The sequence below is a fragment of the Acomys russatus genome, chromosome 16, assembly GCF_903995435.1.
Source record: "Acomys russatus chromosome 16, mAcoRus1.1, whole genome shotgun sequence".
Lineage (NCBI taxonomy): Eukaryota > Metazoa > Chordata > Mammalia > Rodentia > Muridae > Acomys > Acomys russatus.
In genome coordinates, this window is record NC_067152.1 from 12,702,118 (window position 1) to 12,729,944 (window position 27,827).

The 27,827-nt window shown below is 51.8% G+C and overlaps 1 protein-coding gene across 2 annotated transcripts; it reads left to right on the top strand.

The window, feature by feature from the left end:
- On the top strand, window positions 1-27,827 carry Tbx4 (T-box transcription factor 4). 2 transcript variants are annotated; one of them, XM_051158199.1, is made up of 9 exons: window positions 1-225; window positions 3,739-3,948; window positions 4,593-4,687; window positions 12,622-12,741; window positions 13,671-13,818; window positions 24,092-24,244; window positions 24,912-25,000; window positions 25,085-25,320; window positions 27,066-27,827. In XM_051158199.1, exons 2-9 carry the CDS (start codon window positions 3,742-3,744, stop codon window positions 27,683-27,685), a joined length of 1,668 nt encoding a protein of 555 aa, XP_051014156.1. In that variant the 5' UTR covers window positions 1-225; window positions 3,739-3,741; the 3' UTR covers window positions 27,686-27,827. The 2 variants fall into 2 exon arrangements, with proteins under 2 accessions (XP_051014156.1, XP_051014157.1); XM_051158200.1 differs by having other exon boundaries at window positions 2-225; window positions 27,069-27,827.

The following is a 27,827-nucleotide window of genomic DNA, read 5'->3' on the forward strand; positions in this document are numbered from 1 at the left end:
GGAGGGAGGGAGGACCAGGAGGAGGGAGCAGAGGCCCCAAAGTGCAGCTTAGGAGATCAAGGGCCCGCTCCACACCCGGGATGTGCTGGGCCCTGAGGGCGCAGCGGGCGACAGGACAGTGACCCTGAGGGCCAGGCAGAGCCCCTGCTGATCTGCTCCTCTAGGACCCCAGCTGGTTGCGGACCTGGGGCCGCAGGAGCCTCCGCATGCTGCGGCACAGTTAGGGTGAGTGTGGGTTTCAGCCCGTCTCGGGTGAGCAGGGCGTGGGGCTGGGGGGTCACTCATCTCGGGGTTAAACAGCGGGATCCAGGGCGGATGAACTGAACAGGGGGCGACTGGGACAAGGGCTTGGGGTGATCAAAGCCACAGGAGGGGTCACTGTGCCTCAGTAGTCAGACCGCTGCCCTGGCTGACACCCAGTAGCAGCAGCGGGGCACAAGTCTCTTGTCTGGAGTAATGGGACTAAATGGGTCTAGGGACCTAAGAGTATTATCTGCTTAAGAAGCAGCTTCCTAGGGACAGGAGTGCTGGCCTTGAAAAATCAAAATTTCAGAATAAGATAGCCCGAAGAAGAGGGCTTAGGGCTGGTGAAAACTGAAAAAACACGCCGCAGACCCGTCAGATTTAAATTCGTGACAATATATAAGTAACAGTAGCTCAAAACTACCAGAATGTGAGCAATTACCAAAGAAACAGAGCGAAACGGCTAACTATATAATACTTAGAAATTTTTGTCAGCGCAACGGTCTTTTTCAGGATCGAATGAAAATAGTAAAAATAATTTGAAAAGAGCTGAAGTCAAAGTAACTTCAAACTCGCAGAGTCACAACAATACTCATGCAGCAAATTACTAAAATGCGGTACTGTAAGAACCGGGCTAGGAAAAAAACCCAACACATATATTATGAAAAAGTCCTCCATTATCACTGTGGGACTATCACACGATGCATTGTTTATTTCATATCAATATTAATATTAACCAGAATATTAATCTTAAAACAGGTAGAGACACAGTAATGAGGATTGCTGGAGTAATAACAATTTATGAGCAAGTTTTTTTTTTCCCGAGACAGGGTTTCTCTGTGTGGATGAGCAAATATGAATAGTCATAACATTATAATGTCCAAGTGATAAGTATTGTACCAACGTGCTGAAAAATAATCCGAGTAGTAAGGGCAACAGCAATATTACAAATGGTGTCAAAGTAATAAGAAACCATGAAGTAATGAGAAATAACAGGCAAATTAAGATCCGTACCGTTGTAAATAATGACAGAGTAACGAGGAGATGCTATACAGAGGTGATGAATAATAATGCCCAGAGTATCAGGAGCAATCCTAACAAAACAAATCATGGCAAGATAAGAGATGGTATAGCAATGTAAAGAAAATTAACCTGAATATCGGGGCCGTACATTATGCTAAATATCAACCTGTGAAAATTTGGCTAGAATGAAGAGCTAGGAGTGGTGGGAACATGAACGGGGCACCCAGTACAAGTAAAATAGTGATAGATGGGTATGACCAGCCAAACACTGTATCTAATTACTAACGTGCCAGGGGAGCCCCGAAGATGAAACAGGAACAACCAACGTATTCTATAATGCTAACCAACCTCCCCATTTACCCTGACAGTGTTAAAACTACCAATAATCCCAGAGCGAGGGATAAATATTCTTAATGTTGCCGAATTGACCAAGATTTTACTTTGATAACAACAACAATTAAAACACTTAAAAAATAGCAAAAAATTAAAAATTCCTTTTCGTGTAAGGAAAAATTTCACTAGTAAAAAAAATATGAAAACAAAAAAAAAAAAAAACAAAAAAAACCAAAACAAAACAAACCCCGGTATCCTCCTTTTTTTTCTCCCTGCCTGGAAAATGAGGTAGCCCAAAGCGACCGTCCGTCCCAGTGTCCCAGTCGTAGAAGCGGTGGAGCCCACAGGCCACCCCGCAGAGGGTAGAAGTGAAGGGCCCTGGCACCGAGGTTGGGGCGAGCGGGAGACTCAAGATGCCAGCATTGGAGAGTGCAGGGATGGAGAGGAGCCCCCAAAAGGGCAAGAAGAAAGGGAAACTGGGGGCGTCTCTCAAGCGGTGGCTTAAAAGGCGGAGGAGGAAAGTCATTCGATGCAAGGGAAGGAGAGCGCAGAGTAACTCTGGTGGCGGGTGTAGGAGGGCAGCCCACTTCAGCACAGGCTGCCAGGCTGTTGCTGGGCTCCGGGTGACCAGGGATCTCCATAGCGCAGGAGGCAGCCCTAGCTCCTGGCCCCCCAGAAGCCTCCGCACCTGGGGCGGCCGACAATTAGCGCCCAGATACACTGGGAGCTAGTGCGCTCGCCTGGACCCAGCGGCGTCCTTGTTTGAGGGCATCCTGGATTTTCGAAGCGTGGTCTGGGCACCAGCACGTGGCTCAAGGCGGGTGCAGGGCCAGGCCATGTCCATCCAGCCTTGCTTGTCCCAGGCCGGCTGTGGCCGAGACCGGCTGGGCTGTCAGCCTTATCTTTATGGGCTTTTCCCAGCCTTGGCTGGTCCGGGCCCCCTTTTATCTCCTCGGTTGCACTTGGCTTGTTTACTTTGGAGGCCCTGGGAGTCTAAGCCCGGGAGCCGAGGAGGCTGGTGAGCTGGGTAGACAGAGGGGCTTGAGTCTGGGGACGGTCAAAGAGACGTGGGGTAGAACAGAAAGGGTATGGCAGAAGAAAGGGGAGACACACAGAAAACCTACTAAAACTCAGCGAGGTCCTGGAGGGAGACAGGAAGGGGAGAGCGGGACAGTATATATGGCTGCACTCCGAGGGATGCAGGACAAGCTGGTCCTTGCAAGCTAGACTATTGGTGTCCCCAAAGATCATAACTTGCATACGGGCAGGCAGGTGACTAGGCCCAGATACTGAGGGGAAAATTTAGTTGTACCCCGAAGCAAGGCCAGACTCTGATTGTGAAATGGACCCGCCCTGCTGGCCTAGTGTTTAGCTAACAAGGTTTTGAATTCTTTGGCCCAATGCAGATTCTTTTTTTTTTTTTTTTTTTTTTTAATTAATGAGTGAGTGTGTAAGCCAGCCTGTGTAAATGTGAGGACAGGTTGAGGACGCCCCTTACAGAGTTCAGGGTCTGGGTCAGAGGAACCCCAAGAGAGAGTGTGCCATCTTGGGTGAGGAGAATGCGGTATAGGGCTTGGAAGCCTTTGGCTCTGAGTGTCTTTACACGGAGAGCCTGAGCTGAGCTGGGGTGCTGAGTGTTGGCCTGTAGCATTCCAGCTCTGAGCCCTCTGCAGATTGTGGGGCTACAAGAGTCAGGTCCCTGACTTTAGGCCTACCTCTCCTCTCCAGTAAGCCGCGGGAGTGTCCTGGATACCCCGGGCCAAAAGTGGGACTCTAGTTATTTACGAATGGACAAGAAGACCCAGGCCTTGGGCTCTAGTTGAGCAGGAGGGAGGGACACCGCGTGCAGCTAGGACTATGCCGAGAAGGCGGTGCTTCCTTAAGACCTACTCATCACACAGTCCCAAGTCTTGGGGGACAGGCAGCCCTTAAACTGCACGTAGACCCTCCCAGGTCCAGAACCTGAAGGGAGGAGGCTAGGGTCCTGCCCTCCCTCCCTCCCCCAGCTCAGAAGGGGGCGGGGTCCACGTGTGCCGGGACACCCACTCGAAGCCTGGGGGGTGCTCAGCTCCACAAGGCCGTGGGGCCTCGGGCCAGTGTGGATCCCGCCGAGTGACTCCCAGTGTGCTGTGCCCGCAGGAGATGCTGCAGGATAAGGGCCTGACGGAGAGCGAGGAGGCCTTCCGGGCCCCGGGCCCAGGGCTCGGGGAGGCTAGCAGCAACACCACCACCACCACTGCAGCCCCCGAACCCGCGCTGGCTGAGCCTGGCCTTAGTGGAACAGCGCTCAGCATCCCCTCAGGCCAGGGCGCCGAAGTTGCCGCTGCTGCTGCTGCCGCTGTGGAGCAGGTAGGGGCATCGGGCTATCTGCTTATGCAGGTCACGAGCAGATCTCCTGGGGTTAGAAATGATCAGCCCTTTGGGATTTTTTTGTTGTTGTTGTTTTTGTTTGTTTGTTTGTTTTTTGGGTCCTGCTCTCTACTTTCGAGGGAGGGCTCTTCTCCACCTCGAACCCTCAGGGTTGACTCTGCGACAGTCCCAGAAGGGAGATTCTCTTCTTCTGGGGACAAGTCTAAATCAGTGTCCAGCTCCATGGATTCCGAGAAGGAGTGGAACATACAGGAAGGCCACGGAAGCCGCCTGTGCCGCTTCCGAGTTGCTGCTACCTTGCACATCACCGCAACCCGCATCCCCCGAGGAGCCTTTCTTTGCTGTGTAGTGCGTCTACTCCAAACACAGTCATTATGTTTCCCCTGTAGGCTTATTAGTAGGTGAAGTCCTAAAGAAGGGAGTTTGAATCTCTCAAGGTTTCAAATTCACCAATGGTTCGAGATAATTTTGTGAAACGAAATATCGAGGAGTGGGCCCTGGGGCTGGCACGCTCTGCGCGCCTGGTCTGTCTGTGCGCCTGGTCTGACTCTGTGGCAGGCTCCGCATGGAGGCCTGCGGTGAGCCAGCCAGGCCGACCAGCTCCCGCCTCCCTCCCATTGCAGACCATCGAGAACATCAAGGTGGGGCTGCATGAGAAGGAGCTGTGGAAGAAGTTCCACGAGGCAGGCACCGAGATGATCATCACCAAGGCCGGCAGGTCAGCCCCGGGGAGAGCGGCAACTGGGGAGCCAGGAAGACGTCAGGGGATGGAGGTCCCTCGGGGAGAAAACTCAGCAGTTCTCTGGGGCCGGTGGGAAATTTGTTAGCCACTGAGGTTCCAAGCACTGTGTCTTAGGGCAGCGTGCGAGCACCTGAGGGGGTCTGAAGGTTCTAAAAGAAGTACAGCATTATGCTGATGATATGCAAACAAGGGCAGCTATATACCTGGGGAGGGATACCCTGCGCCGCCCCCCCCCCCCCAACCAGGAATTTCCCTGGCCTGTTCTGCCTAGGAACCTACTGGTGACAGAAAGGGTACTGTGGTGATTCTCAATTGCCCTAACTTTTTGCGAGCTGAGCCGAACAAACTACAAGTTACTTATCCCAGGGCAACACCCTCCTTGACCTAAAAGAAGGTACCGCTGGTTCTGTGTATTGCTGGGGGAGCCTCCCAAGCTCTCAGTGGCTGCCAGAGATGGGTGATTTATAAAGTGGAAACATCTTTAAAATGCACTGGTGTCTGTGGGAGAGAAGCGGGAAAGAGGGTGAGAGAAGGACAGAGGTGTGTGTGTGTGTGTGTGTGTGTGTGTGTGTGTGTGTGTGTGTGTGTTCCAGAGGTCACATGCCTGTAAGTGTGCCTGTAGAGCAGATATCAGTTGTGGCAGGCTATCTGGCATGGGTCGGGAATGGCCCAATAGAGCAGCTGTCAGGTGAAGGAGAAGGCTAGAGACACTGGAAACTTAAGGTTTAGGAAGCTGTTGTGGGTTCTCTGTCCCTTCTGCATCCATATGCTACTGGAGGTGAGAAATGTTTATTTCTCTGGTGGTGGGCCCCCCCCCAAATTGTTGTTTGGAGAAAGAAGACGGGAGGGCGGGAAGGCATCGAAGGGCAGGGTTGTGGAGTCAGACAGTGTGGGAGGAGTGTTCTCTTAGCAAACCAGAGCCTACCTGCTTCCAGTTCACCCACAGAGAACCAGTCCTGCCTCACTCAGCTGTCAATAAAGCACGTGGCATCGTTTAGTTTCAAAAGACACAGAAGTCAGGGGGCTGCTGTGGGCAGTCCATGGGTGCTGGGGTCCTTCCCTGTTGGCTCCCAGGCAGGCATTATGAAGGGTTTTTTGTTGTTGTTGTTATTTTGTTTTATTTTGAATTTATTTTGTTGAAGATGGAAATATGGTCACTCTTGTCTCAGTTAGAAAGATGGCACGGTCACTCCACCCCCCCTTCCCCGGCACTTCTATCAGGGAAGGGAAAGATTGGTTTCAGGGTACAAATTTGCTGCATTTGGGGGATGGAGAAAGGACGCTTTGCTTTAGTATTCCTGGCAGAAGATGATCTTGTCAAATAGTCATGGGGAATAGAGAAAGAGGCAGGTGTTGAAAGCTCTGGTTCTTTCCAACTTGGTCCACTCGGCCAAGGAGCTGCTGTCTTGTGGCTCTGTGGTGCCAAGTTTGAAGGTGGTAGCTATATGGTACCTGTTGTCCTTTCTAACTGTGGGACTCAAACCAGGGGCTCCTGTGAGTGGTGCTGGCACAACAAACAAACAAGCAAGCAAAAAAGGTCAGGTGCTGAGGTGGAGGGAAGATAAAAAAAAAAAAAAAAAAAAAAAGAAAGAAAAGAAAAAGAAAAGAAAAGAAAGAAAGAACACTCCAGAATTTATATCTGTAGACTTTAGCCTCTTGGAAATACATGGTGGGCACGTTCTCTGGGTGTATGTGAGCTTGTAGTTTTCAGTGAGCTTTCTAGACCCATGGAAGTCCTCCTCCCTCCCTACTCCCAACATGAGCCCTCAAATCCACACTCCAGAAACCTGTGCCCTGTCCTAGTGATTGTACATGGGAGTGAGTAGACCTCGGGATGGTGCTGATAGTTTAAAAATGGCTGTGAGGACTCCAACAATGTGGATCTCACAACCTTTCACTTCTTTGGTGGAAACATATGCCAAATATAATTGAAAAAAAAAAAAAAACCAACAACAACAAACCTCACTAGCGTCATCCACTTTGGATCTCATAGAGCCTATTTCTTCCTACACACCTTCCTACTGTCTTTTGTGGGTGTGGTGCTGGTGGTGGTGGTGGCGGCTGCTAGGATCCACTCCATCTTACACATGCCAAGCATGATGCTAAGGCACTGAGCTACAGCTCCAGACACTGCCCACCCCCACTGTCTTCAGAGACCACCTTCATTGACCTGCTCGCTGTGCCCAGGCAGTCTCTGCATCCAGCCTGCTCTGTGGGCAGATGGCTCTTCTGCACTCTACCCAGTCAGTGCTTCCCAGACTCTGCAAGGCCACCAGTACCCTGGCATTTCTCAGCAGATGGCCTGGTGCTTCTTCCTGCACCCTGGATCACAGATATGCAGGTGTAAGAACTGGGGGGTTGGGGGTGGTGAGGAGAAAGATCAACAGAAAATACAAACCATGCCCAGAGAGGGGAATCGCCAGGATTGTGCAAGCCAAGCAGCCTGCATACCTTGCCCCCAGAACAAGACTCTAACTTTGAGAAATCTCCATGGCCTTTTTTTTTTTTTTTTTTTTTTTTTTTTTTTTTTTTTTTTTTTTAATTCCACGGCAGCCCTGGGCAGCGTTTGGTTTGTTTGGTTCTAGAGACTCTGGCTGCTTACAGGCGTGATAACTGCTGTCTGGCTGGAGATGGACAGGGCCCTGGAGCAAGGAACCAGAATGTTTGAGCTCGTGCTTTCCCAAGTCTCCTGGCTATTGGGTCTTGAAAATCTGAAGGCCAACGGAAAAGGAGAATCAGCCTCCTTGGATAACGAGCTTTGACTAAAGTGCTCAAGGACTCCTGATGCCAGGTGTCACACAGAGCCACCCCGCCCCCACCCCCAGTCAGTCTCAGTTCCCCTCAGACTCTTGTACCAGAGTGCTTGTGTTGCTAACGGCAGAGAACAGATTTCTCTCTCTTGGCTTCCTATCTCTTCTAAGCTTGATACATGTGAGAAAGTGCATTTTTCTCCCAAACACAGATAAAAGTGAGCTCCACAAAAATTTAAATATAAACTTTCCAAAAATGAACATTTCCTACTCATCTGACTGCCCTACTCCTAGGTCATGGTTTTGTCACCAGATAAATCTCCACTCTCAGCCTTCAGAGCCTGTTGAGTTCAATGTTGCTTGTGTTAGTGACAGTGAATTTGCGTTTGAAAAATGAACTACCGATGAGAACTCCTGTTGAACCTGTATTGTTTGTTATTCTGAGGCAAGGATTTGGCCCGGCTTAATCCCGGGCTTCAAAGCCAATTGCTCTTGCTCTGTATACAGAGCGTCAGAGCCCAGTGGCGTGGGTGATAAGAGAAGTAAGGCTTGAAGACACTGGGAAAGTGGGTCGGGGAGAGAGTGCTTTGATCTCTTCTTAAAGTATTTTCTGAAAGCAAAAGTCTATCAGAAGGAAGTGCCTAAAAAAAAAAAAAAAAAATCGGAGCAAAGCAACTGACTTTCCCAAACAGTGCCCATTCCACACCCCTTCCCCTCGGGGAAAATATGCCTTTAAAAATGCTTTGGGTATATTAGAAAGACTCTCTCTCTCTCTCTCTCTCTCTCTCTCTCTCTCTCTCTCTCTCTCTCTCTCTCTCTCTGTGTGTGTGTGTGTGTGTGTGTGTGTGTGTGTATCAACTGAGTCACTTAGTAGTGCTTTCAGAAATCACTTGGCTCCAAAAGGTCTGGTCTGATTATAGGCAGCGCCCCCCACCCCCAGCTTTGGTTGCTGCCCATACCTTCCCAGCAAGACCCCAGGATTTTAAAGATAGAGTGATGGGCAGGCTTTCCAGAGATCTCTGCTTTCCTCCGGCTTTTTGCATTTTGTTTGCCTTCAAGGTTCTAAGTTAGGAACGAACTCTCTCTCTCTCTCTCTCTCTCTCTCTCTCTCTCTCTCTCTCTCTCTCTCTCTCTGTGTGTGTGTGTGTGTGTGTGTGTGTAAGCATATTTAAATGTAGATTTCTCCTTTGAAGTGGGATATTTCTGTAAGAGAGTATGGGCACTTCTGAAGTTTACAGCCCTATAGAATTAAAACAAAACAAAACAAAACACCAAAACAAACAAAAAAACATGAACCCAGGGTATAACCAACCATGCAGATAAGGAGAGCCTCCCCAGTGCCCTTGCATTCCTCCTGCGTACTTTCCAGGGCTCCGCCGCCACCCTAAAAACCACTTTCCACACTTCTTGAATTCTATGGCGGTTTTAATGCCTGCATTTAAGGGAAGGCGTGTATAGTTGCTTCAGACCTCCCTCCTCAGGGAAGTTGGAGCTGTGATGGGTTTGGTTCGGGGGTTCCAGCTAGGTAGGGAGAGTCTGGCGGATTCCAGGACCTTGATTTCCACTCTGTCCTCGTTGGGGGTGGCTAATTCAGCGCTTTGAATTGACAACCATGAGAGACCCAGGAGCCCAGCCATCCCCGATGTGATGTGTGTCCCTCCTGGCAGGGAGTTCTCATTTACAGATCTGTGGCCAAAATTACAACACCCCCGCCACCACCCGCGCCCCCTTCATGCCCCCTCCCCCCCAGCCTCGGGCCTGCACCATGGAGGAAGCTTATCCTAGCAGTTCATTCTAAAGCCATTTCCGAGTATGAAGCAGATAAAGGCTCGGTCTTCGTACCCTTTGAGAGCCGGCTGCTGATCAGAGGGGAGGTCCCAGCTTTCATCTGGTCCCGGCGGGCGGCCAGGCAGCCGGCGTGTTTATTCCCCTGGCGGAGTCGCTTCCGCGCGCGCGTGCTGGCCTCTGCAGCTGTCTGGGGATTGTGCGGGTACAGGGGGACCCCGGGCAGCGAGATGGGGGCGTGGAGAGAAGACGCATGGGCAAGCGCGAAAGGTGCAGGGTGAGGAAAGGAAAGGTACCAAGTTGGGTACTGTGAGAGCTAGTGACAGCCTCCCCTTCTGCTCCGCCCTCCCAGGCCCTGAAGCTTCCTCCACCCACTAGGGTGCTTGGTTTTCAGGTGTGTTTAATGTCGTAAGTCAGAAATAAATAACGTATACCTCACACGATCCTTTTAGTGTGTTTTCGTTAGGGAGGACCTTTCCTTTGCCAGTGGAGCGCTGAGGAAGTCACAGCTCCCAAACTCAGTCTGGCCTCTGCGTGGAGGTCTCCTCTCCTGATGAACAGGCGGGCAAGCTGGACCTTTTGGGTTCCATCCCCAGCCCCTTCCCAAATCAAAGGCAGATGCCTGTGCGGTTGGGAGTGGTACACCTCACCCCTTTCCAGCAGCAGTCCTTCGACCCTGGGCCAAGCAGGTGTTGGGGGTGGGGTTAGCAGCGAAGCTTAGGTTCCCCACAGTGTTCTGCAGGCCCTGAGAGCGTTGGCTGAGAGACCCACACCAGATACGGCTAGCTGTCCTCTTGGCTTGTAAGGCTGGCTGCCTCAAGACCTCCTCGAAGTGGCTTGTCCATGGTCAGCCTCTGGAAGGGGACAGATCCTGGCCCTGAGCCTTGGGAGGTAGAGAGTCCAGGTGTCTCAGGGGATTCTGAGGAGCACTCCGTGTCTGCTTGGCCCTATGTGCTGAGGCCCAGGGCAGACTGGGAGGGTCAAGGCCTTTCAGCCCCCTTTCCATGCAGGCTATACACACTGCTGTAGGGGCAGCCAGGCATTTCTTCCTGCCTCTCGTATGTGGGTACCGGCCCTGGAAGGAGGCTATGGTTTATCTTCTACTGTTGCCACGGGCAGTGACCTGGCCTAGCTAGCCTAGCACAGCCTGAGGCTGCCCCATTTTGTTGCTGTTTCTGTAGGAATTGTGAAATGGTGGCCTGGAGGAGACAGGGTTTCTGGCTTAACCCCTGGGAGGGCAAGGCAAGGCAGCTGCTGCTGCCCTGTTCCTTTAGCTTTAGACCCACTAGGAGTGGGGCAGGGCCAGGAAACAGGGTGGCGCCCACTTCAGCTGCGCCCCTATGTTGGGCAGGATGCTGGCGCTGCTGGCTTGAAGGAGGAGGCTGGATTGGGTTCCTGAGTCCTTTAGCTTTCCCCCATCCTCGGAGAGGGGGTGGGGTGGATATTTGAAAATGCTTTCAATTGACATCTGAGACAAATTCTTCCACACGGTTTATAAGTCCCTAGACTTGCAGCTAGAACTGCGCACCCCCACCCCACCCCCGCCCTCCAGGCACGCATGCAGGCACACATGCGCACTTGCCCCACAAGTGCACGCACATGCGCCTGGCACTTGGGCCAGCACAGCCGCCCTTCCTCTCTGCCCTGTGTGTCCCTTCAGTAGCAGCAGAGGGGCTAGGGCTGGGCTAGGCAGGTCCTGGAGGGGGAACCAACCCTTCCGGAACCCTTCTACTCAAGTTCCCAGCTTGCTGTGGGGGTCTGCTAGCCTGTGGAGACCTTTATTCTTTTCAGGAAGTCCTGCCCTATCCAGGTAAGCTAGTACTGTTGACAAAAAATGGGGGCAGGGGGCGTCCAATCTGGTTGAGGTGTTCAGGGCAGCTTCTTGTGAGGTTCCCTGGAGGACTTTGGCTCAGTGAGTGGCTTCCTGGTGTTGACTTGATTCGCTGCACCACAGTGGAGGGTAGGTTGAGGCTCCAGCCTATGGCTTCAGCTTTTGGACCCTGCTTCTCTTCCTGGAGAACCCTGTAGTGATTTTTTTTTCCATTTTTTTGAGACAGGGTTTCTCTGTGTAGCCTTGGCTGTCCTGGAACTCACTTTGTAGACCAGGCTAGCTTGAACTCAGGGATCTGTCTGCCTCTGCCTCCCAAGTTCTGGGGTTAAAGGCGTGCACCACCACCGTCCTGGTAATTATTTTGTTTCTTGGTTTTTTGTTTTTGTTTTTTAAGACAAGGATTAGATATTTAGTCCAGATTGGCCTCTAACCAAAGGTCCTCCTGCCTCAGCCTCCCTGAGCACTGGAATTATAGGCCATGTTGAGTTTGAACTGAGTGTGTGACTTGCCTAATTCATGACTGAACCCAGCATATGCTAGGCAAGTGAGCTACACCTGAGCCCTCATTTGTGGAATGTCAGCTGGGGAGGGGCCTGGAGGCACCTGTGGGGGGCAGGGTGCATGGCTAGTCTCTCTGCAGAGAGACCTATGCTCTTGCAGGTTTGTATGTATGTGCTGAGGGCTTTAGGGAAGTTTTTCCTCTAGAATGTTCCCTGAGCCTTAGAAGGGTCTTGGACAGCTTCGGCATGAGCTGTAGGAACTGGGTCCATTTTCATAGAAGTTGGCCATATCACTCACTGGCTTGTGGACGGTGGAACAGAACAGGGGCTGGAGGCAACAGCAGTGATGTGATCCTCACTTGAGAGGTAGGGAAACCAAGGCACAGGGGACCCACAGTCAGGTGGCCTGAGGTCTTAGCTGGTGGTAGTGCCTAGCTGTGAACTATGGCAGGCTGGTTTCCGCATGCGTGTTTTCACCCGTGAGCCTTCTTCAGTGACTTCCTGGATTCTTAGTCAAGGTGCTATGGCCTTGCTGAGGCATACAGCATGAAAAAGGCATACCCCTGTCGGCCACCCAGGCTTGGCAAGGTTTTCACAGAGCTCTCTTCCTTATGAGAGAGACAGCTTATTGCTTATGGGAGCAGCTGACTGGGGCTACAACATCAGCAACACTAGCACCCTATGATGGCACCTTAGAATTTTAGCTGTATGTAAGCTGGTGAAAGCCTGGGGACAATTTGAGGCCATCAGATTGCTACCGAAATCCTCCCCCACTATCCTGACCAGGGTCTCTTTGCTGCTGTGGCTCACAGCCACTGGATCCTAATCTTGAGGGATTTACAGGGAAGGAAATTTGGGGAAAGGTAAAGACTGTGTTTCTGGATGTGGTGGGGTCCTGTGTTGGTTAGCCGGCTCTACCCTGTGGTACAGTGAGGACAAGAGACAAATGGGCCAGGATCTTTGGCTAGAAGGGCTCCGCCTTCTGCCCTTACATTTACTCTGTCATTTCTTCCGGTATGCCACCTCAACCCTTGACTCCTTCAGGAGGATGTTCCCTAGCTACAAGGTAAAAGTCACAGGCATGAACCCCAAGACCAAGTACATCCTGCTCATCGACATCGTCCCTGCAGATGACCATCGCTACAAGTTCTGTGACAACAAATGGTAAGAGGCTGGGCGGGGGAGGGGGCTCAGATGTTCTTTCTATGCCATTCCCAGCCTGTCTCTTACCACCCAGAGTCAGCATGCTTGTCCACTGCCTGCACCTGGGCAGGGGCTGAGGCAGGCCCAAATGCTATGGCAGGTGTGTAGGCTTGCTGGGTCTCGAGGTGCCGTACTCCCCCAGTCATAGACAATCTGGTGCTGTCTAGGGGTAGGAAGCCTAACACCCGGTGGATTTGGGTACTGACTATGCCTCCCCGGGTTGGAGCACGGGGCAGGGGCATTTTTCCTGCTATTATTTGGTTTGAGGCTCTCCAGTTTCTCTGCCTGGCTTCAAAGTCTGGCCCTCTCAGGTTGAGGGATCTGTTAGCAGGGCCCTTGCTAAAGAGCCTGGGGGAGAGATGGGCAAGTTGGAGGGGCAAGTGAGTACCAGACCTTAGTGCTAGACCAGACCTTAGTCTCTAGAGCATCTGGCTGGGGCCCTGGGTTCCGTGGTGGAAGTCACAGAAGTAGAAGTGAGACTAGAACTCAGAACAAGCTTTGGATTTGAGATGTTGGTTAGGTTCTTTGAGAAGTTCCAAACTGACACATTTATAACATTTGAAGAGTTAAAAAAAATATGAAGGTGGGGTGGGAGGGTAGCTCAGGGGTCAGAGCACCACCAATAAATAAATAAAACACACGGAAGTGCTTGGTTTTCCCTGAAGTATCTTTACAAACAGCCCCAACCTGTGAAGTAAGAAGCTGGGGAGTACTGACTCCTCCACTGCTCTGCTCCCCTCCCCTCCCCTCCCCTCCCCCTGCATCAGCTCTGGATAGAAAAACAGCAATAATTTCTGTGGGCCCTGGTTTGCTCTCAGAGGGAAACGGGGAGTCAGGCATCATCAGACCTCAGTGCGCTCAAATGGTCCTGTTGTCTGCTTTGTCGGCAGGATGGTCGCTGGGAAGGCTGAGCCAGCCATGCCTGGGAGGCTCTATGTCCACCCAGATTCTCCTGCCACTGGGGCCCACTGGATGCGGCAGCTGGTCTCTTTCCAGAAGCTGAAGCTGACAAACAACCACCTGGACCCCTTTGGCCATGTAAGAAGAGGGATGGTCTGGCCTTGGGAGAGCAGCAGCGGGTGGGTCTTAGGAAGAGAATGCATTTTTTTTTTTTTTGGTCAGGCCACTGATCCTGCAGATCAGCTGCATGTACCTCTCTCCTCCTTGCTAGCTGGTGATTCTGGGCAAGCATTGCAGTCTTTTTTGAGTCTTAGTTTCCTTGCGTGGGGAATGGAGTTGACCGTAGTAGCTTTTGTGGCAGGGAGGCCTGCATGAGGGACTATGCAGGAAGAAGCGACTTACAGAGAGGGGTGAATAGCAAGTGTGACAATGAGATGGGGTTGGGGGACAGGGATTGATGACAATGAAGGGAGTGATGACATTGATGGAAAATGATGTTGAGGACAACTGCGGTGATGACTGACGGCGATGATGATGTCAGTGGTGATGAAAATGGGGGTAGTGATGATGATGACCACCCTGGTGGCGATGACAATGGTAAAGGTGGTGATGAGGATGGCAGATTAACTCTCTCAGGTTTGGTTTCCCGAAAACTATTCCTGCTGGAAACTCTACAGACGTGAATTCTGAAGTCCCTCTGTGCATGTTCGTTCCTTCTGACCTCTGGAGGGGGGGGACACTATCTGAGTCCTGGCTCAGCCTCTGCCTGGCTTCCTGGGATCTGGTTCATGGGTCAGGACAGTGGCAGCGGTAGTAGGAGTGACGGTGGTAGCTGCTGCAAACATCCTAATCCCAGCTTCCCAGGCTCATTCTTTTCCCATCTGGCCCTGGCAGGCCCACAAAAAAGCGGCTTTTTATGTGGAAATCTTTAGCTCAAATGTGTTGCAAACAGAAGCCTAGCAGCTGGTGTCATCTTCCAGGCCTTCAGACCCTGCCTTTGTGGACTCCTGGGACTCTCTGGTAGTGTAGGGCAGGGGTGTGGGGGATGCCATGGTGGGAGAGGCCACTGGGTGCTTGCTAGGCTGCACTCCTAACCCTGAGGGGGGGGAGCAGGGCAAGGGCATAGGTGTGGCGCTCTCACACAGCTCAGTATCTGGAGAGCTGAGCACAGGTCAGGATTCTGAGAAGAAAAGCTCCCTATACAAAATGCCAGAAGTGCTGTCTGGGGGTGGGGGTGGGGCGGAGGGGGTGGGGAAACAAAATGTCACAAGCACTTCATCCTGATTGACTCAGAAGCAGTTCCTGGTTTCAGTTTGAGTCTGTTCAGTTTTCTTCCTGGTCATCTGTGATGTAAGTTTGCACCCAGAGTGCTGACTTCAGCAAATCACCTCTTCTCTCTTTTTTTTACAAGCCTCCACACTGGGCTTTCCCAGGCAGGCCATGAAGATCCCAGGGGAGAGGGTCAGCCAAGCCCCAACTCCCAGAGCAAATCCTGGCCAGGGCTCTGCCCACACTTGACTCCTGCTGGACCTTGTCTGCCTACCTGCACTGTGATATCAGGCTTACAAGATTAGGGAGGGCCTCTGATGCCAATGGGGACCACCGCAGAGACAGGCTACACCTGAGGCTCACGAAGCAGGGCCAGAGCTTGGCAGGCGTAGCCTCTTTGGGCAGCTGGAAGTACCTTTGAGATTAAGGGTTTGGATGGGGTTTGGTTGCGCTTGCTTGTTACCGTGGCTCCCAGGTGTAAGGATGCTTTTTTTCTAAGACATTTCCATTCCCCTTGGCCCTGCCGAAGGTGAGAGGAGAGGGTACCCAGGGTTGGGAGCAGAAGAAAATATGTGTTTCCTCAGCCCATCGTCTATCTTAGGCAGTCTTCATGTTTTTTAACGCTGCATGCTTTCTTAAGTTAGAGTCAGTGGGGCTACACTGCAGGGATGTAAGGCTGTGGGTACCACTGGATCCGCTGACCCCGCCTCCATGGCCTTATTTCTTTGGCAATAGAAATTTCACCCCTGAGGGATGGATGAAGGCACCGGCTACCTTTTCTCTGTCTTGTACCCAGCACTTGGCGCTTATCGGCCACCACACCCCTTACTTTGTTAGACCCAGGGAGGTGAGTGTGCCTCAGGAGCTGCGGGCAAGATGCTTGGACCCACATCTCCTGTCTCCTCTTGTAGCCCCTCAGCCTGGGCAGACTCAGGGCTCTGGCTGTCTTCTCTTAGGTAGTATCACTGTAGAGGGGGCAGCCTGTGGCCACGTGGACAAGGGCTGTGGTACACTGGCTGACTTCCTGGCCTCATCAGGGCAGAGTGGCCTTTTGGACTACAGATTTCTACTTCTTGTGCTAGAGGCCTGTGAGCTTGCAGGAAAGGAGGAAACGCCACCCGTCTTGGCTTCTCACTTCAAGAGCCTGGGAGAGAGCCATCTTGCCCTGTGAGCTTGCCTTAAACATACTTCCCCTTCTGCATAACTCACCCACAGAAACGGAAAGGCTCCCCCAGCCCATGGACTGGGACGTGGACTCTCAGAGCATCTGAGGAGCTCTGGCAGGTGCCACCTAGTTTTCTCCACTACGTCACCAAAATGGCTGGAACCTCTCTTGGGAAAGGACCAGCTGAGGCATGAGATGGGACTGTCCCATCTTAGAGAAGGCCAAGCTAGTTCCAGTGGGGTGAATCACGCTGGGGTCCTCCACATGGCCTTAGGGACCCTAGTTTGGTGATCTTCCAGGCCAACCCACCCCATGTTTTCACTTCAGAAGTGGCCAACCAGCCACGTGTGTGTCATCGTTGCATAAGAGCAAGAAGAAAGCCGTGGGTGTGGGAGGTAACACAGCAGCCATTTTGCATTATCTATCTTATTTAGATTTTTTTTTTTTTTTTGAGACAGGGTCTCTCTCTGTGTAGCCTTGGCTGTCTTGGACTTGCTTTATAGACCAGGCTCGCCTCGAACTCACAGTGATCCACCTGCCTCTGCCTCCCAAGTGCTGGGATTAAAGGTGTGCGCCACCACGCCTGGTTTTATTTAGATTATCTTCAGGGCTTCCTCCCTCTGTGAATGCTCATTTTGGGGTCTTCTTATTTCTCTCCTCTTCTCTCCTCTTCTCTTTCCCTACTTCAGTCATCCCTACTCTTTCTTCACCTTCCCTTCCTTGTCCTCCTCTTCAGATGGGATCCAGGGCCTTGTACATGGTGGGAAAGCATTCTACCCCTGCCCTAGGCCTGATGTTCTTCTTTCTTAATTTTCTGAGAGCCAGGAAAGGGGCCTAGGTGTAAGGGTTTGGGGTTGGTATCTGGTCTTCATGGCTGATGGCACCTCTCTTAGACCAAATGGCTAGATGTTACCAAAGTCAAAGTTGAGTTTTGACTGGAAGACTTGTGGGTTCTAAAAAAAAAAACCAAAACTTTAAAAAATAATGCATGTGGGTGTTTTGCGTGCATGCCTAGTGGCAGAGGGTTCAGAAAAGGGCGTTAAATCACCCAGAACTGGAGTTACAAATTGTTGTTGTAAGCTTCCACGTGGGTGCCGGGAAGTGAACCTAGGTCTTCTGGAAGAGCAGTGAGTGCTATTATTAGTTGCTGACTCATCTCTTCAGCCTCATCTTGTCAGGATTTGCAGCAAAATCCCACAATGGAATTTCTAGTAAGAACACTGGGGAAGGCGGCTCAGGAGGGGAAGACAGGTGCAAGGGATGGCCTGGGTTTGGGTGATGGCTTCCTCATAGCTTCATAGACGAGTCTCCTCCCTTGGCCCCTCTCAGAGGCCACAGGAATTAGGGCAGAATTGCATACAACTGGCTGGGGGTGGGGCTGAATGCTCTGGTGAGGGTCCTGTGACCCAACAGTCAATAAACCTAGCTGGGATCTTTCGCAGTCAGACACAGCTGAGCCCATAAAGATGGCAGCAGTTTGGTTCAGAGGGCAGTCTTGTGCAGCGCTGTGCCTGCCTCACATCCTGCCACCCTGTCTTAGATAGGGTTTCCACTGCTGTGAAGAGACACCATGACCACAGCAATTCATATAACCACTGTCTCGCTTTCAGCATTGTTGGCACATGTAGGCAGAACAGGCTACTGTACCAACACCTTTTGCCCCTTGCACTGTGAACAAGGTGCCCTGGTGGTCCTTCCGTTTGGACTGAGCTTCCTCTGGCTCAGCTGCGTTCCACTTTTCTGTTGTCCCATGAATCACTTCACTGGTCTTTACTGAAAGAATTAGGTATTTTGCTGTCGGGTGTTTAAGTTTTTGTTTTGTTTTGTTTTTGAAGTTTGGTAGCCCAGGCTAGTCTTGAACTTGAGATTCCCCCTGCCTTAGTCTCTTGAGTAAAAGGCTTATAGGTGCTGATACCATCCCAGGCTATTTTTTTGCTTTTGTTTTCTGAGACAGGGTCCCATTATGTAGCTCTGGCTAGCCTGGAACTTGCTGCGTAGACCAGGCTGGCCTCAGACTCAAAGAGATCTACTGGGATAAAAGGCGTGTGCTGCCACCTGGCTGCTTTTCATTCCTTTTAGATTTTGTTCTCTTGTGTTTTTGTTTTTCATTTTTGTGTGTATGTGCGTGCACATACGTGTTCATGTGAATACAGAGTATTTACACATGTGTGCACATGCATGTGGAGGTCAGAGCTCAGCTTTGCATGTTGTCCCTCAGAACTCCACCTGGCTTCTCTTTTGAGACCAGGTCTCTCATTGGACCTGGGGCTCACTGAGCTGGCTAAGCTGGGCAGGCATCTTCCTGTCTGACTGACTCAGTTTGGAGATTACAAGCATTCGCCATGCCTGGCTTTTGACATGGGTACGGGGAGTCAAACTTGGGGCCTCGGGGTTGCAGATGGGGCTACTCCCCAGCTGCAGCTTGTTAGATTGCTGACAGTTTGATAGGTGAAATCCAGGTACCAAGTTTAGAGGTTTTGTTTTTGTTTTTTTTGAGACAGGGTTTCTCTGTGTAGCCTTGGCTGCCCTGGACTCGCTTTGTAGACCAGGCTGGCCTCAAACTCCCAGCGGTCTGCCTGCCTCTGCCAAGTTCAGTTTTAGTTCACTTCTCCTTCCCTGTGGGCATGGGCATCCTTTTACACAAATCTTTCTGAGAACCGTTGTGATTCTTCCTTATTTTCCTCTTGGATTATTGAGCTCATCAATTTTAGCTTTTATAAACTTGGAAGATTTAGGTCCTGTCTAATGCATTTGCCAGTTTGTCACTTGATCTGGCCCACAGTGGTGGTGGTTTTCCTTGGCAGAAGTTTTTGATTGAATTTATCCTTTCTTCCTTTATAAGTTCTGGAAAGACCTCAGTCATTTCTTATTTATGAGGGAACTTTCCTTCAGTGTTTTTAGAATCTTTTTGTGTAGCCCAGGTTGGCCTCAAACTCATGACCCTTCTGTCTCAGCTTCCCAAGCGCTTTGGAATCTGTTCTATGCATTATGTGGGCTCTAAAGACCAAACTCAGGTGGTCAGGCATGGTGGCAGAAGCCTTTAACCTCTGAGCCATCTTGCCAGCCCTGGGTTTATTTTTATTTTTATTTTTCATTTTTTTAGTTTTTTGATGGTTTAATCTATGTAGCCATGGCTGTCCTGGACTCACTTTGTAGACCAGGCTGGCCTCGAACTCACAGAGTTCCAAGTACTGGGATTACAGGTGTGGGCCACCACGTCCGGTTCTGGGGTTATTTTTAAATATAAAATAGGAATCCTTTTAGAACTGTGCTGGCATTTGATGGGAGGCGGCAATCCTGATTTTTTTTTGTCTTTTAGAGAGCTACCCTGGTGCTCCATCAGTAGGGGAGGGTCCGCTCTCTGTCCCTGGCTTAGCATGCCTTCTGACTCTTGGTCCCCAGGAGCATTTGTCTATTCATGTGCAGTTGCTTTAACTGCAGAGACTTTTTGATAAGTTTAGTGTTTGGTAGGGCTTGTCCCCTTGGCTCAGCTTCTTTTCAGTTTTCTTGGCGAGTTGTGTGCATGGGTTTTTGTTTGTTTGTTTGAATATGAACCTGTAGGATCAGCGGGTGGAGCTGAAAAAGAAACTTGTGTTTCTGCTGTAATTCCTTTAAATTACAAATCGGCTTTGGGAAGATTGTGAGGAATGCTCTTCTCTTTGCTGGAGGCATCCCTTTGTCCTCCGGAGTGCATTCAGGTGCCCTCTCTAAGGCGCTACAGTTTTCCCAGGCCGCCATCTCAGGAGCCATCATCACAAACGCTGGCTTCATCCTGCCATGCTTTCACTTGGTTCTTTGTGATGGCATGACTCACGTGTCTGGATGCCTGGAAAGCCAGTGGGTGCACGTGAGAAATGAACCCACACAAGGGGTGGTGTTTCCTGTGCCACGGGCTGCTGTGCCCTCTGTAGCTCTGTGTCTCTTTTCTCTCTTTGCCACACCCCCATTTCCTGACTGATAGCGTGCCAAGCCCCCACCAGTGCCTCGGGAACAACAGAAGCCTCAGCATACCTGATCAGCCGGGTAAAGGGAAGTCATTTTAGGATTCAGGACTGATTTTGCCTCCACCTCAGACTGCTTCCGCATGTCCAGATGTCTTCCGGACGTTCAATCCATGTCTGGCAAAATGAGGGTTGTGATGATTTGTTTGGTTTTTCGAGACAGGGTTTCTCTGTGTAGCCTTGGCTGTCCTGGACTCACTCTGTAGACCAGGCTGGTGAGAGTGGCACTGATGTTGACTTTGTAAAGACATTATCAAGATTCATTATGAGCTGGGAGTGGTGGCGCATGCCTGTAATCCCAGCACTGGGGAGGCCAAGGCAGGCGGATCTTTGTGAGTTCGAGGCCATCCTGGTCTACAAAGTGAGTCCAGGACAGCCAGGGCTACACAGAGAAACCCTGTCTTGAAAACCAAAAACAAAGATCAACCATGATATATGTAAAATACCTAGCCCAAAGGCCAGTACGAAGGCTGTGGTCCCTGACCCATCATTGCTGTTGCTGTGAGAACCCCAGGTTGCTGTCCTGGGAGTGATGCCCAAGGCTTATCTAGCCCGAGGGCTCTTGAGTGGGCTGGAGGTCTGATTCCATTCAGTTTCCTCTCTTCCACCCTCTCATTTCTCTTCCCTTTCTTTTTTGATCACATTTCATTCCACAACCTAAGCTGTCCTTGATCTCTTGGGGTCCCTCTTGCCTCAGCCTCCCAAATCCTGGGGTGACAAGTATGGGTCCCGCACATCCACTCTGCCGCAGATCCTATCACTGTCCTGGACTAATCTCAACAAGGTGGAGGAAGCAGCCTTAGTAAGAGCCCGAAGCTGGGTCAATCAGGTTTTACTATATGACAGAATGTACATTACCCTAGTGTTGTGTGGCTAGTATCCAAAGACATGCATTGGGGTCCATGTCCGTGGCAGTGTCTAGCGGACACCTTATTATGAGTCATGGCATTCATCGAGAGCGGGATGCGCTCTTTGCAAGGCCACCTGGAATCTGCTGGGCTGCCTGTCTTCATCCAGCTGTGTGTCCTTGGGCATCTCGCTCCCACTCCAGGCCTTCTGTTCCTCATTGTCAATCTGAGGCCTTGGGTTAGTGTGCTCTCTGCCGCCTGCCTTTCCAGGCTCTCGGGTTCTTGGATTCTAACAGGGATGAATCTGGACCGAAGTGGCAAAGCACACCATGGCAAACCCTCAAGGGGATGGATGCTTGGTGCTATTGCAGTTAAGACAGAACAGGCTTCTGGATTATAGCCAAAACACAATAAATCTCATTTTTGTAGAACAGTGATGATGATGGGACTAGTCCTGTCATAGGGTGGTTGACAAGGCTAGCCGATTTGGCCTGGTATCACTCTGTAACAGTTACAAACGTGAGACTCTGGCAAATTAGTTAAACATGGAGTCTGAGGAACTTATGACCGAAGCTAGGTGTGTGACTCACCCCGTTGCTTTCGTATCTCTCAGGCTGTTAGGACTGGGGTTCAAGGTTACATACATGGGCATTGGTTTGGTGGGCGGGGTTCCTTCTAGACAGCTGCCAGGTAGAAGAGCTTGAAGGGTATTTGTGGGACCATCTTGTTGAGGGCTCTGTTTTAACACATGGGTACTCCTGTGTCTGAAGAGGAGCCTGCTCAGCACATAGAGCTAGTGGAGAGATACCATAAAAGCTTCTTGACTCTTTTGGACTTCTCTATATGGCCAAGGTTGTACCCTTTAGGGCAGAGGCTCTTAACCCTCCTAATGCTGTGACCTTTAATACAGTTCTTCAGGCTGTGGCATCCCCCCCCCACCCCCCAGCAGCCATACAATTCTTTTTGTTGCAACCTCTTAACTGTAACTGTCTGTTATGATGTCAAATGTAAGCGCAGGTGGCTCCTGCCTCTGCCCGTCCAGCAGTTTCTGGTCTCTGAAAAGTGTGTTGTCAGCCTCACCCCAAAGTCATCAGGAGCACTGTCTTGTAGACTAAAGAGGTGGCATTCTGAACATAAGTGGAGCCAAAGGGGGGAAAAGGAAGATCTTGTGTGCAGGGAACGTTTGTGGCTGCTGCAGTCTGTCCCTCTGGGTTGTGCCTCGCCTTACTGGAGTGTGGGTACAATGGCTGTAGTCTAGAGTCCGTCTGTCTGCCTTTGTGATGCTAGCTTAGGAGAACCAGAGAGACTGGGGGCCCAGCCAGCATTTAGAGAGCTACAGCATGTGACCGCCCATAGAAAGACTGTATTCATGTTAATATTCATATTCAGCCTGGGGGGAGGGAGAAAACAGCCCAGATTAACTTGTCTCAGGTGAGCAAAGTAAAATCTACAGAGAAGAGGCGTTCAGGCCTCGGGGCAGCGAAGAAGTCTGAGGTGCCAAAGAACAAAAGAGAGAGCCCTTTCTTTGGGGAAGCTTATTTATTTTAGTGGTATTGGGAACTGAGCCCCGACTCCCAGCCCTGGGTAAGTCAGTAGTGTGAAGAGTGAGGAAGGACTAGGAAGCCTCAGGCGAGGCAGAAGAACTGGGAGGTTCAGTCAGGCCCTGGGAGTACTTCCCAGGGGAGCTGAGTCCTTACAGAAGCAAGAGGAGACTAGAACTCCATGCTGAGCTGGGAACCCAGACTCCTAGCAGCACCCAGGCTGCCTCCTAGGAAGCCACTTCCTGGGCTCAGGGAACAGAGGCCCTCAGTGAGCATCTGTGTCTTGGCGACTTGTACAGGGTGACATATTCAGGGACAGGACCTTGAGGTGCTTTGCATGGCCTCACTCTACTGTGTCAGGACACCTCTGGCTCCTAGGAATGGATATGTGTTCTTCAGTCCACACACACACCCCAATGGGCATTCCCCCAAGGCCAGGAGGAAGCTCTGCACCTCTCCCTCCAAGAGAGGAAGGGCTGATCTACAAGACAGAAAGGCTGGCTAGAGCCACCCAGGTGACTTCAGAGCCCAGGACAGACAGAAGCCCATGGCTAACCCCTGGCCTGCAGCAGCCCTCCAGGTGAGTGTAGAGCCTTCTGGGATTCAGAATTCAGCAAGGCGGTCCAAGAAAGAGCCCTTTCCTCTTGGCACTGTGGCCACCTAAGGGTTAAATGTTTCCCTCCACAGAGGCAGCAGCAGAGTCTAGCTTGGAAGGGGCACCCCAGGCCTGAGGAAAGCTTTTGGAGAAGAGGAGCTAAGGGCCAGCAGCTGAGATAGAAAGCAAAGGGTTAACAGATGTAGCAGTGCTGATAAAATGCCCCAAATTCCTGGCCCCGCCTCCAAGGGGAGGGCATCTGGCAAATGTCACCGATAAAAAATGCATTTTGATGGCATGTGATGTAGCCGCTACGCTACCGTGGGGGCACAGCCACATCGAAGAGGGCTTGGGGCAGCAACTACTGTGTTTCTGCCTGGGCTCTGGTGACCAAGCATCTTGGGCTCTTCTCTGAGCTTCTGTCAGCTGGGTTGACCTGCCTCCTTAAGCCTGGCTGCTGCTGAAGGTCTCCTGCTGGCCCCAAGGCATCAGCTGGGGAACTTTTTTATCAGGGACATGGGTACCCTTCAGGCCCGGAACTGCTTTGAACAGCTTGAAGGGCAGCAACCATCATGCCCCAAACTAGAGCAGGACAATTCCCTCAGCTTCTCCCTGCTCTCCTGTCCTGCAAGCCTTTACTACAGTTGCTGGCAGACGTGGAGAGGCAGCGGCTGAGCACTTGCAGCAGGCAGTCCTAGGAAGGGCACCTGCAGGTTGGAGGGGAGAAGGTAAGCTATGTACTGTTTCACAGTGAGGCCCAGAGAAGGTGAGGGACTGGTGTAAGGTCACAGTGAAACAATCCCATAGCGGAAGCTAGAATAACGTGTCTTTGGAAGAGGCGAGGTGGGATGTGGGGATGGAGCTGGGGGATCCCAGTTCCTGTACTTGGGGAGCTTCGAGAAATTTCTGGGTTCAGACCTGGCTCCTAAGGCTTTCAGGATGTGGCTGGGTGGAGCCTGGAGCTCAGACGGAGACACCCCCCCCCCCCACAGATCATCCTCAACTCCATGCATAAATACCAGCCTCGGCTGCACATCGTTAAGGCCGACGAGAACAATGCTTTTGGCTCCAAAAACACAGCCTTCTGCACCCATGTGTTCCCAGAGACCTCCTTCATCTCCGTGACCTCCTACCAGAACCACAAGGTATTACCACAACCCTCACCACCATCCTGCCTGCCAGGATACAGCACACAATGAACAGAAAGGCAGAGTGGTGCAGATAGACAGTGAGACTGCCGTCCTGGGAAAAAGCCAGGGAGTTCAACTGAGGAGCAGCATAATTGGTGAGGGCAAAGCTCATGACCAGCACCTGAGAACTAGAGGCATGGAGTCTGGCTTGGGGTTGGTTCCTTTGCTTCTAGAATCTTCCTGTAGGTACAGTTCTGGGCTAGCAAGGAGAGGAACCTGGGTTCCGTCAACTAGGAGGTAGCAGGCATTTGTCAGTGACCTCCCCGTCCCTGTCACTCTCCTGCCTGTTTGCTTCTTACCTCTGGTCAAGGCTGTGGTGGAGTTCAGAAGAGTGGCCAAGTCAGATCTGCAGCCACTTGGAATCTGTAAGGGGGTTGTTACACGTAGGAAGCTGTCACAGGGTTCAGGAGCTGGGAGAGTTCTAAAGAAAGCAGTAGAAAGGCTGAAGCAAGTAGAGCAGAGAGCACCTTGGTCCTGGGCTCCGGGCTCGCTTAAGTGGGGGTGCAGCTTCTTCAGGCTGTACCCTACCTTCTCATTCACGCCTGGGTTGAGGGAGGAGGACCACCGGTCGGTCAGCCTGCTCTCTCTCCTCCCAGCAGCTCTGTGTGTCCTTTTCTGACAGATTACACAGCTGAAAATCGAGAACAACCCCTTTGCCAAGGGATTCCGGGGCAGTGACGACAGTGACCTGCGTGTGGCCCGGTTGCAGAGGTGGGGCTGCTCTGGCCAGGGGTGGGACACGGGAAGACCCCCAGGAACCCTCAAAGCATCTTCACTCTCTCCCTGCTCCTCCAGCAAAGAGTATCCGGTCATCTCCAAAAGCATCATGAGGCAGAGGCTTGTCTCCAGCCAGCTCTCGGCAAAACCAGATGTCAGCCCCCTGCACAGCGCTCACCAGGCCCTGCAGCACTACCAGTATGAGAACGGGGCCCACATGCAGTTTGCTGCTGCAGAACCCCAGGACCTGCCCCTCAACACCTTCTCAACGCAGAGGGACTCCAGCCTCTTCTACCACTGCCTGAAGCGCAGAGGTAGGGTCCTGGGGATGAGACCCGTGTGCCTGACATGCAGGACACGTTGGCTCTCACTTTTGTGTGGCTTTGGGATGCCTCAGAGACAGCCAGCTCTTGGGGTTCTCAGTATGCTGGCCAGGCAGTGGTAGAAGAGGGGTGCACTGTGCTGTGTCTGGTGCTCTCCACCTACCTCTTAAGGATGTATCCAGGCTTCTTCGGATCTGAAACGAGTGGCTAGAGGCATATTTCAGGTAGTGATGACAGTGTGGGCATGTGGCTTCTTTACCATGCTGACCTGGGGACTAGCATGTTTAGGCTTTATTGCCAGCCCTGTGTTTTCTACAGACAGATTTGGGCTTGACTAGGGTTACCTTGCCAAAGGGCCATCAAAGGTCCCCAAAATGCTCTAGGGAGTGAGTCTGGGGACTTCCTCTTACCCAGAATGTTCTCTCAGCCCCACACCTAGAGACAAGACTGGCCTTTGGACCTAGTTAGGCCTGAGGCCTCTATATTTTAAGATGGGCTTCTCATGTCATTATATAAAATTCAGATTTTAGTATCCATAAATAAAGCTCTGTTGGGGCACAGCCATGCCTATATTTGGTCTATAGCTGTTTTGATAATCCAGCAACAAAACTGAGCAACTGTGGCACATACAGGATGGCCTTAAAGCCTAGGGCTCCTTCCCAACCCAGAGTGATGGTCCCCTGCCAATCACAGGAATATAGCACAGGGGACGATGTGGGAGAAAGAGGAGTAAGTTTCCCTGGATAGCCAAGATTGAGCCTGCCCAGGCACTAGGAGCTCTGCCCCGCCTCCAGGCTGCCCAGCTCTGTATACAAGGCTCCCAGATGGATCCCTAGAGAAAGCCTAGGAGGGAGGCCAAGATAAGCCGCAGCAGCGAAAGTGTTCTGAAATCTGTTGAGAGGGCTGCTGCCCCAGCCCTCAAGCCTCAGTTATCCCTGGGTCCCAGGAGAAGACATGGCACTCCAGAGGGTTGAGCCCACATAGTTGCGGGGGGGGGGGGGCGTTGTTGGAAGACGCAGAGACATGGTTTGTGGTGGCCTATGGCATCTCTCCAGAGAGTATCAAAGTAGCCTGCACATATCGCCCGCCTCTTCACTTGTTATGTTGGGATTGGCATGACAGCAGCTGATGTGTCTGTCTGCTTTGAACACAGTAGGCTTAAAAACGCTCCCCAACAACAGCAAAAAAAAAAAAAAAAAAAAAAAAAAAAAAAATTGCCTACAAGCTCTTTGGCCCACCGCCTCCTTCCTGAGGCTTTCCGCAGGCACTGAGGGTTGAAGCGGTAACATCCTGGCCTTAATTTGCTGGCTAGTTCTGACAGATGTGGTCTCTGGGCCTGGTTCGGCCTGGCAGTTGCTTCCGCTTTCCTGGGCCAAGGCTGGGCTGGCCTGAGAATGCCAGTGAGCAAAAGGGCCTTTTAGCATCCTGAGAGTCAGGCTGGCAAAGAGTCAGAGGAGTGTGATGCCTGATGCAGTGTACCCCTCAGTGTCTAGGGATGTGGTGTCAACTCCCTGCCCTCCCAATACCTCCCCACTCCATGGCCACTGCTACTTTTTAAACGCAGCAGCTGATTCAAATGGTTCTGGGAGTGCCAGGCAACATGGGGCCAGGGCAGGTCCAGAGTGAGAAGGGCAGCACGGGGATGGGGATGGGGGGTGGGAGATGGGGGGTGGGTGTGGCTCCCCAGGCCCAGGGCTGGTGGGAACGCCTTTCCTGAGCACTTTTTCATCTTCCAGCAGACAGTGCCCGCCACCTGGACTTACCCTGCAAGCGGTCCTATCTGGAAACTCCCTCTTCCGTGGGGGACGATCACTATTTCCGGTCTCCCCCTCCCTACGACCAGCAGATGCTGAGCCCTTCCTATTGCAGTGAGGTGACCCCCAGAGAGGCCTGCATGTACTCGAGTTCAGGGCCTGAGATTGCAGGGGTGTCTTCAGTGGACGACCTGCCCCCACCCCCACTGAGCTGTAACATGTGGACCTCAGTCTCACCATACACGAGCTACAGCGTTCAGACTATGGAGACTGTGCCTTACCAGCCCTTCCCCGCACACTTCACCGCCACCACGATGATGCCTCGGCTGCCCGCCATCTCCGCCCAGAGTGCCCAGCCACCTGGAAATGCCCACTTCAGTGTGTACAATCAGCTGTCCCAGTCTCAGGTCCGAGAGCGGGGCCCCTCCGCTTCCTTCTCTCGAGAGCGTGGCCTCCCCGCCGTGTGCGAGAGGAAGCCCCCCTCACCACACCTGAACGCTGCCAATGAGTTCCTCTACTCGCAGAGCTTCTCCTTGACCCGAGAGTCATCCTTACAGTATCATTCAGGAATGGGGACTGTGGAGAACTGGACTGATGGATGACGTGACTACCTGTATCCTTGACAGCCCTGGGACCATGTCAATCCAGCATTAACCTCGGTGGGAGGCCGGCACTGCCAAGAAACATGGAAAGGTATTCCAGAATGGGGTGTGTGTGTGTGTGTGTGTGTGTGTGTGTGTGTGT